Genomic DNA, 13,162 nt, shown 5'->3' with positions numbered 1-13,162 from the left:
ACCAACGGACAAATTCTTGCTGCGAACCAGGAATGTGGAATATTGGATAATCCGATATTAAAACTTTCGCATACGGTGCACCAGCTCGTATACGTAAAACCTGGAACGATTTATAATATTCGGGCGGAATGCCCACTATACGGCGTGTCTCATACCTCAACACTAGCTCTCATACCTCAACACTGTACAACCTTCACCCTCCCCTAAAAATGTTGCGATTTTTGTCAATGCCGCATGAGTTCTATATACCATTATGAAGTCCACCTTTTTTTTACATGCTAGCCACAATAGATGTCGCTAGCGTCTGAAAAAAAGGTTAACATCGTAATGGTATAGGACTCATCCAGAATTGACAAAAATCGTAACTTTTAAGGGGAGAGTGAAGGTGATGGTTGGGCCAGGGACAGAAATTACAGGTAGCGTGGAAAAAAGTGACGTAAAAATAGAAGTTCGTCTGGAGTTGGCGAAAGGCGGTCGCCTCGGCTTTGTATATAACTAAGTGTGATGGACGGTACTTTCTTCATTCGTGGCGCTACTGGGCTAGAATTTCCGTGCTTGGTGATAGAGGAATGCACTTGGGAGAGCGAACTGCGTGGCTTCGTCTTCTTGAGAAACGGCCAGATGGGTATGAACGCTGGAAGCGGCGTGTGCAGCCTCGTTTCACTCGATCCTCCTGTCCGGGGGTCCAGATAATATGCATTTCCGGGAGTTGGTGCAGACTTTGCAGAATTTTGAGGGCCGCGGGTGATATTCGGCCTACCAGGAAGTGCACGCACCTTGGGAGTCTGTCATTAGAGTGAGGCGTTCGTTCACACCGAAAGAGCAGCTCATGGATTCTCGTGAAAAGAGGACCACTCCCGCAACACCATAAATGCTCTCGCAGTAAATGTTTTTTTTTCTCTCTCTCTCTCTTGTTCCCGGTAGTGGCGGTCAAAGCGAACTCTTATAGATAGCCAAAACAGAGTTGCATGAGAAACAAAAATCGATCAACGGCGTATTTCAAGTCACACCGCGCCGGGTGTAAGAGAATGTGAATAGGTGCCTCAATGAATTAGTAGTGAGAAGTTTTTTTCTTGATTAAATGGTTAAGACGACACCTTCGAAGCGCCGAGGTGAGCCCATAGGTCATTTGGTTCGACCACAAAACCAAATGGGTACCAACACAAGGACAATTTACCCACGCGAATACTTCTAATGCTAAATCAAGTAGAAACACGTGAAAGTACAGATATAGGTGCGTTTGAAGGCGTACACAGGTGAAACAAAGTATTTCTTGCAGAGCTTAGTTAGCCGCTTTGCTTTCGCATGCCCTGTACTTGTTAAGTAATTGAGAATGAAAACAGGTCTTCTGACAACAATCAAAATCTGACACCGACCATGAATGTCTAAAAAACCAAAAAAGGAGTTTTTTTTTTCTTTCTGCCATATTCCGCTGCATTCCGCCACACCACAAGTCTCTCTACTACCGTCTTCTGTGACATAACGGTTTGGCAGCAGCCCTGTACGGATTGCCCAAGAACCACAAGCCAGAAGTGCCCAAGCATTCCATCGTGGATTACACTTGCTCCCTCATCCACAAGCTGTCCGGGTACCTGCATTGCGTGCTGCGACCACTTGCAGGGAACAGCGCAACGCCTGTCCGCCACTCTGGAGACTTCATAGACAAGGTACGGGACATCGCCCTGGAAGACGGCGACATTCTGGTGTCTTTTGACGTCCGGACTTGGCAGTGTACGCATGCGTCGCAGCTTTCTAAAGGGACGCAACGTCGGCCGAGCGTACACCTACTGAAGTGCCGTATTTGCGGCGGCTCCTGACGTTCTGCCTCGAGAACACGTATGTACTGGGCCGTCCACTCTTGGTGGGAACACGTCTCACCGTTGCCGTGCTCCGAGGAGTGCCAGCGTGCCAGCGCCCAACCCGCATCCCCGCATCGATGCCAACCGGCGCGCAGGCGCACTGGGGCTTGGAGGCGTGGCTTCTTGTCGTCTGCTAGCGCGGGAGTTCGCCGTGTTTGCTTTGCTGTAGAGCACGCCTAACTCTAGGCATGCTTGTGGCAAGCTTGTAGCGTCTTAGCACGCAGCAATAGCGTTGCGGGAAAGCGCACTTTATTCACTGCAGCGAGTTGTGTAGTTTCTGCTTGCGACAACTGAGCGCTTTCTCTTATCAGCGCAACGATCCCAGTTAAATGCAAGCATTATTGCAAACATTTCAGAGACCGGCTTGGTTTCGGGTTATGGGGTTTAACGCCTCAAGACGACTCTGGTTATGAAGACGCTGTAAAGAAAGGCTCCGGATAACCACGCGAGGCTCTTTAACGTACACTGATATCGCGCCGCAAACGCGCGTTCTTGCATTTCACCTCTAAATAAACGCAGCGCCTCCTACCGGGGTTGGAAATGGGTCTCCCGGCTCAGTATAGGTAAGCATCCTAACCACTGAGCCACCGCGGCTCGCCATTCTCAGGATTTGACAGAACCCTAGAAGTAAAGAGGGTAACAGAGCAAAGCTCTTTTTTCTGCGTGTGCTTTCTAAATCAGATGGCCATATGCGCGGATATGGCGGGTGGCTCGTTTTGTTGTTGTTGTTGTTGCTGCTGCTGTTGTTGTTTTTTTATCGGAGTGTTCACGTGCTCGGTCTAGCTCGAAGGCGCTCGCGGATTGCTCGATGCGACTTCGAATTTGATCAACGAACTCATGGAAATCGACAACAAATATTGTAGGTATGAAAAAAAATCAGAATATGTTCAATCCACAACGGAAGTGTTTGTTTATATGTAAGGTATTGCTTGCAGTATTAAGCACAAACATATTGAACATATCGGTGATTTTTCCGTTCGCGGCGTTTAGCCATGCGTTTCGGGATGGTATACAGAAGAACGCCGAAGTTCTGGACGTCAAGAACAAAAAAAGCTGTTCCGCAATTGCGGGGCATGGAACTGTTGATTACAGTTACATTACTCGCGTAGGCCCATTGCGAGGAAGTACGGGTCGGATAAGAAAATAGGATGCGTAGCAGGTGGCAACGAAGGGTAGGGCCACTGTCTCCCAATAACTAGCCAGGTTGCCAGCACAGCCAATTATATATGCATTACAATGCAGCAGACTAGAAGTGGGTCCAGTCCAGGACTCTGCCGGAGAGTAGGACGATCGTGCTGGGGGCGTGAGAACAGCTTGCGGGGCGACTGGTTGAACCGTCTCGACCATAGGCGATATTCATGGTAAATGAAAAAAGCCAACAGACGTCTGGACCAAATTCGCGGGATCGAAACCCAGCCGCTGTGGCCAAAATTCTGTGAAGGAGTAATTCCCGGACACCCATGCGCTGCGTAATGCGGGTGCGCATTAAATAAATCCTGGTGGCCGAAATTATATAATAACTACCGTATTCCAAGGCCTGAAGCGCGCTAACAAGCGCAATTGTGAATCCTTTTCATGCTGTACAGCTAACATTGATTCATGTGTGGGCTTTGATAAGTTACAGCTTGCTACAGCCGAGCTGGCCGCGACTGCACTGACCTTATTCGAGCAGCCGAAGGCACAACAACTCCGCATCGCGAAGCTACATAAAGTGACGCCGACGCAACACTTGTTTGAAACGAGCATCTGACTCTTCGGTTGTTATCGGTTGTTATACGCTGTCGGCTTCGATAAGAGCTCCATTCGATTCAGACGCGATTCCCTGCAACGCCTGCACCGTTGCACGGTGCGCTGCACCAAAGCGCTCGATTCGCCGCTGCAGGAATGGTGCCGTGCACCGCGTCGCTCGATTGCTTATGGTGCTGCAGCGGTGCCGCCGCGGTGCAGAGAACCGCTGCACCTGCTACGGAGGAGGTGCAGCGATTCGGTGCCGTGAGCGTTCGGGCGTTGCGGGTTGGCAGGCGGCTACCGGCAGTTGCGGTGACCGCGTGAAAATGTCCGTCGAGCTCGAAGATGTGTTGGACAAACTTTGCGTCGCCGCTGATGCGTACGACGCAACCCAGATGGCCGTAAACATCCAGTTGTAGAGGATGACAGGCGAGGATGATTAGCAGACGACTATGCCTGCACCTCGCTCGATTGTAAACATGCAGGGGCACTACTAACGGTGCAACCGTGATGCACGGCACCACGGAACCACGCTGCTGCACTGCACCGGCACCACAGAACTTTCTCTGCAACGTTGCCGTGCACCCCTTCTGAATCGAATGGAGCTAAGGCCGGCTCCGAGGCAGCTGAGCCTAAAATGGCGAATTTGAATGGACAGTGGCGGCGAACAGAAGAAAAAACAAACAACGCGGGGACGAGGTACTACGTCACTGGCCGTTGGCCAATGGCGCGCGGCGTTCGCCGGCGAAAAAGAAAATGGCAAAAAACGAAGGAGGAAAGGAGTGCGGGCGAGGGCGAAAGGCGGCGAGATCTAAAGATGGCGCTACCGTAGTAATTTCAGGGACCTTAACTACAGTTGGGGTGCCTCGATGCGCGCGCCCCCCGCTCCAACGGGGAGGCGGGCGGGAGCGCGCATCCAGGCACCTTAACTACAGTGTGCGCCGCTCTCAATAGATGGCTTAGAAAGCTGTGCACACGGAGAACGCCGGATGACGGCACGGACATTGCGAGGCCCTAAAAAAAAACTTGCCATGAAATAGATTGGGCCAATGCGAGAATAATCGAAAAAGAGTAGAATCGGACCTCACGGCTTTATCTTGAATCCCTGGCAATCCAGACCACGGAGCACACACTTATTTGCAATGACGGCAACTTCCCCCAGGGTACTCACGTTCCCTATGTCACATCTTGAAGCCAACATAACCGGACCACTTTCGCCACTTCTTGATCTGAACAATGCTCCTGTACGGGAGCCGAAATGTCTTTTTTGTTTGTTTTTATGAACATTCACGGTCTGTATCAGTTTTTAATGGTTGTAATGCGTTTTCCCGACCAGACGGGCTTCCGCCAAACCCTTGATTTCAATAAGTTCTGCTGTCAAAAATATAATAACAAAACACTTTAGCCAGGCCGACCATTCCGATGTCTCTAAGCACGTAAGCGTCATAAAACAAAAACGCTGAATTATAAACTCAAGGACACGTTAATTTCATAACGCTACGCAGCGCGCTGCCTTATGCGAGTGACGGAAAACCACTCTGCTTTAGCATCAACTGGAAGGAAAACAACTAAAGTGTAGCCATGGGGTAGTTATGACCGCATTTCAGCGTTCCCTTAATTCAGGCCACGCACCACAGCAGTCTTCTATGGTCGGTTTCCCATGCCGGCGCATTGCTTCCGCTCCCATTCGCGGAGACTATCAGCGCGTTATCTCGGCCGCGCCACGCCGCGACCATGCCCGGAAGAGACCATAACTCACGGCCTCGCCGCAAGGTGACAGCACCTCCCTGCGCACCCTGCCTCCTTTCCATTTCCTCTCCCTTCTATCTGGTTTCGTTCCCTCCAACCTTATTCGCTCCGCCGACGCTCCCGTCCGCGCACAAGCGAGCCGAGGATTGCATTGCTCTCTTGGAGCGGAAGCATTTCATATTCACCAACACTGATAGCTTACGGAAGAACGCGATGGTAAGGGGCCCCTACTTGTATTATGCTCGCTGCTGCAACACAATTCCGAGTGCGGGGAGAGGCTCAGAGAGAAAGTGAGCTTCCATCAAGAGGCTGGGACAAGACTGTGAGACGGTTAAAATTGAAATGTATTTACTCCTGTGTTTTTACAAATTGAAACAAATCGACCCCAACCAGAGAGAGAGAGAGAAATAACTTAATTATGTTTGTTGGTCTTCCACGCTTCTGTCACCATTTCTACCATGGGTAATGAAGTTGCCCTTGGCGCAAGACAAACAGGCAATAAATGCAAATGCTGAACTTCCATTTTGGTTCTTCTGAGGTACTCACATTTTGCTAACCGACTGTCAGTCAGTTTCCGTAAAGAGAAAGCAATCAATTATTATTGCGGCACATTAAAATTTTAAAAGCAAATCAAAATTACGCGTATGCTGGCTGGAAGCATTTACAAATAAAACGACAAAGAGGTCCAAGCCACAGTGCAAACCAAAGATACAGCCGTCCAGCACGCGATAAAAGCTAAAGTTAATTCTGGATATTTTTTTTAATTTCCTTTTCGGTGACTACCATGTGCCAAAGAACAACCTAAGATATAAGCAGTTTTATGGCACACCAAACAATAACGACACCTGAAATCTTGCGACATTTCATTCAAGGAAGAGCTCTTTGTCATCGGAAGCTCCAGCTCACTCAAAAGGTTCTTTCCTATTTTTTTTCATCTGCATCAGACTTCTAATACTGTTCGTAACTGTACTGAGTTCATTTTAACCAGCATTCGTGTCAAAGAGCTACCCGTGTAACATTCAGCAGGACATTTTTGTATGCGTCACAACTACTGCAATAATAAAAAAAAGGAGTGGAAAGAATGTATACTTCGTACGAGGCAAAACGCTCTGTACTGATTTCGAGGCACGAAGGGAGCAATATGTGACATGCAGAAAACACTTGTTGCCATTACCCTGCGAAAAACGAATGCAATTTGTGAAAATGAAAGACAACACAGTCATGAATCGCGATGATATGCATCGCGTTAAAAATTCTGGAACGACATCAAATGGCTTACCGCGCGAGTAGCTGGTGACGAAACGTTTCGGGGTTAGATATGCAGGCTGTGTTATCAGGAAATTCATTCCAGAGACGAATGAATCGAGTCAGTGCTAATGAATTAAATGCCTTATGTTTAGGAATGGGAACGAAGCAGAACTGGTTTAAATTCTGTGTGAAAAAAAAATAAAGGTGTTTGAATTTGTGCGCTGGTTCGTTTATTGGTGACAATATATTTTTGGAACAGGCACAGAAGAGCGCCATTGCGGTGGCTAACGACGGAAGTAGAATGTCTAATTTAATTCCTGTTATGCTTGAGTTGACATCGTAGCAATGTGACATGAACCGGGCTGGTCTATTCTAAATCCTTGATGCCGTCTCGATTGGGTAATCTTGGTAAGGGGACCAAACTGGTGGTACGAATATGCACAAAAATGGAAACACGCTCCCTCCGAATCCACGCCAACACGCAACCACGCTTTCTTTTCCCGCGCAGCCTTTCCACTTCGTGCCAGTCCGCACAGCCGCGTGCAGCCAAGCCGCCGCCCAGCCAAGCCGAGCCGAGCCCTCATCGGGTGGTTCGATCGAAGTCCAGCGAACCCGGAATGCCTTCGCAAGCCCCGCTCTTCCTCCTCCTCTCCCTCCTCTATTTTCCTCATCCCGCCGCCGCCGCTGCTAACACCGCCTGTGAGTCACGCTTTCCCGCACGGCTCACCGGGGGCCACTCCAAAACAAGCCCGCCGCATCCAGCAGCTACGGCGCCTTCCCGAGAACGGAAAAGGGAAGCGAGGAGGGAGCCCGGGACCGGGAAGAAGAGGAAAAAACACGGCATTCGTCTTCTCCGGCATCAAAGAACAGTTCCATCACTGGATGGTTTTGCAGCGGTGTGCTGATCGTGTGCCGAGGACGCCTGTGCTGCCACAGACCACGGCGTCATGGGCGTGGTGGTGTGTGAACGCACGCGGCCGCCGATGACGGCCACCTCGCTGGGGCTGATACTCGCCCCGCTGCTGTTCGCCGGCTGCTTGAACGTCATCTGCCAAGCGTTGGGTGAGTCACTTTTTACGCGCTGTCGGCGCTTCAACTAAGCCGACAGCGCGGAAATGCTGCCAACTCTGCAAATGTCTGACTCGACTAGAAAATCACGCGAGTTGTCGCGCTAAATCGTGACGAAATTCTAGGCCGGAAGAGAGACGCTATACCTAAGGTACTTTCTGTAGTTGTTCAACTGCCTTGGGGAGTTACGAGTTGCGGGAAGCGAGCACTGAAGTTAGCATACAGTTGGTTGTCGTATCCCTCTGTAACAGCGTGGCACACAACAATTCGGGGATCGAGGTGGCTAGTCTCCACCGAGTGAGTTGCTAAATGTTCATTTGAATGTTCAATATGCTCTTTAGCAAGGCAGCATCATATCAGTAGCATTTATCAGCCTCAACGCCAGCATCATGTGTATCACCTTAGAGTGAAATGTTCCTAGGTGATACCTAGGTGATACAAAACCTAGGAGCAGCTATTTTTACACAAGTATTTATGAAAGCTTGTGGTTGTTTGCAGTGTAATTAAGTACCTGCTGCATGCTACCTCCGAATGAAAAGTCGTTAGTGACTGATCATTATCTAAACAATGTTAACTTTCTATTTTAGCACGAATGAAGAGGGACGCGTGAGTCCTTGATCTTGAGTAGCAAGACCCGCAATCCAAGGATCAAGGCCAAGGCGCCATGTTTATCGATCCGAGAATCCTGCAGCCGAAACGTCTCTCTTTGGTGCCGGCGCGTTACCTCTCCTTGTGTTCTTTCCTTCGGCAAATGTACCTGACGAAATTCTATGTTAGTAGCTAAAGCACCCGCTCGCGGTAAGTTTCTTCTCAAGCCTAAACGTACCGGCCGAATGTTCACTGCTACAGTCTTGGGGAAGTTTATATTTATTAGAACGAAAGCCTTAAGTGCCTCTTTCTGCAGAATAGCGTCACTGTTGTTGTAGTAGTCCGGTAAGAAATAAAACGGCCGCCGCAGTAAACAGGAAATAACTAATACATGCGTGTTCCGACGGGATTTGAACCCGGGTTTTCACAGTAGCAGCTCAGTGCTCCACCAATTGTACTATATCCACATATTACCAGCGCAGAACAAAAGTGGTTGTTGTTCTTTTCTCCGTGGCCCAAGCACAATTCGGGAATGGTCCACGAATCGACAGCTCTGAGGGGTAATGTACCAGCTTCACAAAATTCACTGAAATACGAATTCGAAACGTGGAAGTTGTAAAATAGTCCGTGCAGCATGACACCTGAGGGAGGGAGCGCTCCTCCTGGTCTTTCCGCAATCTGGTGCGGCGGTCGTCGCAGCAACCTAGCCAAGTGGTGCCTCTTATCTCACGCGCAGTTGTATGGTGGCCGAAGTTAGATAAGTTGGTGGCTGCTATAGGTGTATTCTTTTGTTCACGGATACAGTTGTCCCCAATTCTCGCTACGTTCAGACTTGTTAGTCTGCATGTGCGGTTTGTGATTGTACGCCAGTACGGGGCCGTACCTTTCTATTGCTTTGCGAGAAAAAAAAACTCTTTTTAGCGAGAAATTTAGGTTCCCAGAGAAAATTGTGATTTCAATTCGAGAATATTCTTGCTCTGCTGAAGCAATAAAAGGGAAGCTCTTTTACGTCATAACACAATGATTATCAATTTGAGTTTGATGAAGATGCCACAATGAAATATAGGTTTTTTTTAATACAAGCAAACCCTTTCGCGCAGTCAAAAAGCCTGCTGAAGAGCTTAAACGTGTCACCGCTAGAGATATTCCGAACTTCGCCCCAGAAAACATACAACTGGTTTTCCAACCAATAAATTGTCAATGCGCTGGCGAAGAAAAAAAATTGTTGGGTGAAGCTAATCATGGGCTATTGTTTTCGTCCGGTACAGAGGCACCCGAGATGCACAAGATGTACGTGGACTCCAACTTGAAGCTGGGTGACCAAGTCGACCTCATGTGCTCGCTCAAGAGAGGCTCCACGCCAATCCACTTCACCTGGTACCACAATGGACGCGAGATCCGACCCGAAGAAAAGCTGGGAAACGTGGTCAGCCTCCAGGGAAAGTCCATTCTCGTAGTGCGCGAGATCACGCGAGATCACATCGGGAACTACACCTGCTCCGTTCGCAATCCGGCCGGATCAGACAGCTATACTGTCAAGCTCTACGTGGACGGTAAGATTTCGGTGCTCATCGAGCGTCAATCCCGCGTCAGTATTTAAAAGGGCACTAACGGCTGAATGAAATTTTGCTTTAATTGAAAGATCATACGTTTCGTAGCACTCTCAGCTTTCGTTCGACGAGCAACGATGCGTTATTTGCTGAGAAATTCGTGAATATAGCTGTCATTTCTTTCTCCCACTTCCCTTTAATTTTTTCGTAGCGTAGAGATATGTAGAGATCACTTCGCAAAGTAGGAGCGAGGCACCGGTGTGGTCTAGAGCGTAAACGGTTGGCGCTAGGCGCTGTCAGCCTGGTAACGGTAGGTTTTACGTTACCGAGTCATGGCCGACTCCCGAGAATTGCGTTTCTTTGACCGAGTAGGCTGTTTTTTTATTATTTGTCACCGCCGGAACGATAACGAGAATGATAAATAAATGGCCTCCCTTGTTTTTCTTTTCCTTGCAGTAAAACCTAGCTGGATAAAAGAACCCCAAGATACCTCAGCATCCACCGGATCCAGCATCGTCGTCCACTGCAATGCATTTGGATATCCAATTCCAAGTATCCAGTGGAGCAAAGAACTAGGCAAGTAAATCGCATATCGAGTTTCTGCGCCCTCACATTCCTGGCGTCAAGGCACGAATGAGATATTTAAGGTATTATTAAGCTAATACAACCCGAAATTATTGCAGTAAAAGATTTTGTAAGGCCATATCTTCAAATACTGTCATTTGTGCTATGAACGGTGGGGCTTGTCGCTCCGCCACACTGCCTTGTCTTATTATTATTCTCATAGTGAATGGGAGGCATAGCGCAAAAAAGGAGAGGACGGTGGCAGACGGGGCAGTCCCTTCGCCTGCTCGCCTGCCACCGTCCTCGTCTTTTTTTGCGCTAAGCCTCCCATTCAGTATGTACCAACTAGCCCGACAGCACGTTTTATTGTTCTCATAACTTGTCACCGTGCATTCGTTCTACTCTCACAGATGAAAGAGATTTCGAGCTGGTCCGCATGGGTGACAGATTCAACATGGCACCAAATGGTAGCCTCCAGATCCGCTCAGTAAAGGCTGAAGATGCAGGCCACTACCGCTGTGATGTAAGCAACGGTCTTGGAAACGGCCTTTCGAAGGTCATAAGTCTCATCATCAGCAGTAAGTGGCACATTTCTATTTCCTGCTGTAAATAAAGGTTCTAACTTACAGCTTGGCTAGCAGGTTGTGAGCACAGACAACAATGAATAACCAAACCATGTCAATGTTAGAATTACCAATAATAATTTAGCTCAATAACAAAAATAACCATAATAAGGAATGTTTTACCTTAGCAATAATAACATTGTATAGCAGGGCTTGAATCTTGGTTTCTTTTTTCAGTATATGCGTTATATGCCTGGAGGTAACACTTACAGGTTGTGCACTTTACATAACACGAACTACACGACACGTATAATAAAAACACTCAATAAACAAGTTAAAAGTACCCTACTTCTAGAGTTTAAACCTATCTTGACCCTTTACGTTTTTTTTTTTTTTTGGTGCTCCTAGTTCCACCCAAAATTCTTGAAAGGATCGAGGAGACTACCGTAAGAAGAAGTCACAGCGTTCGGCTAAAGTGTGAGGCCACGGGCGACCGTCCACTCACTGTTCGCTGGTTCAAGGATCAAAGGCCATACGAAGGCTCGCTACGGGAAGGGTAAGGTGTTTTTATCTGCTCAGGCAGAGCGAAACTAGGTCAAGAGTTGCGCTAAAAATGTACTCTGAACCGACACGCACGTTGCATTGACCCAGACAAACCTGTTGTGGCGTTTGTATTAAGAGCCTAATCAAGGGAAGTTGTGATGTCTTAGACCTCGCGTGTCCTACACAAATATCCACAACCTTCCTCCTGCCAGTTTTCTGCAATTTCCATTTTACGTATTCAGAAGTGGTTTTAAACCAACCACGTTCACTTACGCAAGTACCCTGTGAGTCGGTGACGTTCTTTCTGCACGTATTTCCGTTAATAGATGTTAATAGATGCCGTTAATAGATGCCGTTAACCCAAAGGCTAGCGGAAACCGCGCGAATCAGCAGTGTTTTGCTCTCCTGTAAAGGGTGCTCTGCCTCTTAATTACCCTTCATGTGGCAGAGCGCACTTACGAATACAGACAACGCGTGTTCTCTAACTTTTCGAAAGCAATAAGTACTAGCTTGGCAAATACATTTCCAATAATTGTGCGATTTGAAATAAAATTTTACGCTTTTTAAAATGAGAGGAAGTTATATAAAATAATTGTTATGTAGTATTTATTTGTTCATTTGTAAACAAAATACGCATGTTTTTTTTTCTTTTTGCCGGCGGGCACCGCGATTTTGAAATGTTTTCAGACTTGTTCGTAAAAATGCGCTACCATAACTTGAAAATTGCCTGAAAATTTTCCTCCGTCACAAGAAAGACAAAATGTTTTTGCAAAGGCCATATTTTTTGCATTAATAGACGACTTCTAAAAATGTTCATGTTTTCTAGAGAACCCTTTTAAAACTATGTGCCTTTGCGTTGCACGAATGGCCAAATCAGTAGTGTGTAAACTTAATTCCATAAAATACAAACAAGTATTGATTAGTAACCATATCGCGGTTAGCCTTCGCTTGGGTCAGTTTCCACCGATTGTAGTAAAAAAAAAAAAACTTGACGGACGCGTATGCTGTGTCTCTAAGAGTGGAATGCTTTAACCAATCAGGGGCAGACAAAGGTTAAGATCGCAGCGTAACTCGATGGACTCTGCGAGTGATCGAAACTTTCCGCTCCACAATTCAACCAATAAGATTTTTTGCGTCACGACACCGATGTCATCTTTCCGGAGACACGAGCTCCTTAAAGGGAAGCTGAAGCGCTTTCCGAAAAATTTGAGTTAGATTAACAGTTATATAGTTTCTTGCGCGCTGATTCCGGATATCACATTGAAATTTATCGTACATGAGTCCAAGTGGAATTTATCTTGCAAAAAGGGCGGCCCCGTTTGAAAGACGCGCGCTTTTCGTCTTTTGACGCCCCTGATTGGTTGCGCCCTTCATGATGTCAAAGGAGGACACCCTTCGGCCGCGCGGGTTGTCGGAAGCATTGCGAACGATCGCACGGTTGCCTTTGCGGCAATTTAGCTTGCAGTTTAATTTTCGCACATGACTGGAAGTTTGTTTTGTAATTTCCCGTGCTGTTGGTTCAATTATCTTGGAGCCTAAATTTGCTTTACACGACAGAGAACCCCAAAGCAGTGACTGTGACGTCGACTAGTGGGTACCATCAAAATATTTTTGAATTAGGCAACCAGCATAGGGGGATTTTATACCTTATGTTAATATTAGGTACTGTCTTAACTGTTTCTTATTTTACACAAAACCATTT

The 13,162-nt window shown here is 47.4% G+C and overlaps 1 protein-coding gene across 1 annotated transcript in view; it reads left to right on the top strand.

Moving 5' to 3' along the window:
- Positions 1-13,162, top strand: part of LOC144151606 (cell adhesion molecule Dscam1-like) — a 46,599-nt gene that overhangs the window by 16,750 nt on the left and 16,687 nt on the right. The window contains exons 3-7 of the mRNA XM_077682717.1: positions 7,093-7,646; positions 9,509-9,793; positions 10,247-10,366; positions 10,765-10,932; positions 11,326-11,473. Coding sequence (XP_077538843.1) covers positions 7,532-7,646; positions 9,509-9,793; positions 10,247-10,366; positions 10,765-10,932; positions 11,326-11,473 — 836 coding nt within the window. The 5' untranslated portion in view covers positions 7,093-7,531. The remainder of the gene's footprint in view (positions 1-7,092; positions 7,647-9,508; positions 9,794-10,246; positions 10,367-10,764; positions 10,933-11,325; positions 11,474-13,162) is intronic.

The sequence above is a fragment of the Haemaphysalis longicornis genome, unplaced genomic scaffold (genome assembly GCF_048455015.1).
Source record: "Haemaphysalis longicornis isolate Haplotype H1 unplaced genomic scaffold, Haemaphysalis longicornis Haplotype H1 scaffold_9, whole genome shotgun sequence".
NCBI lineage: Eukaryota > Metazoa > Arthropoda > Arachnida > Ixodida > Ixodidae > Haemaphysalis > Haemaphysalis longicornis.
Note: the sequence above shows the minus strand (reverse complement) of the source record. Positions and strands in the feature narration are given on the sequence as shown.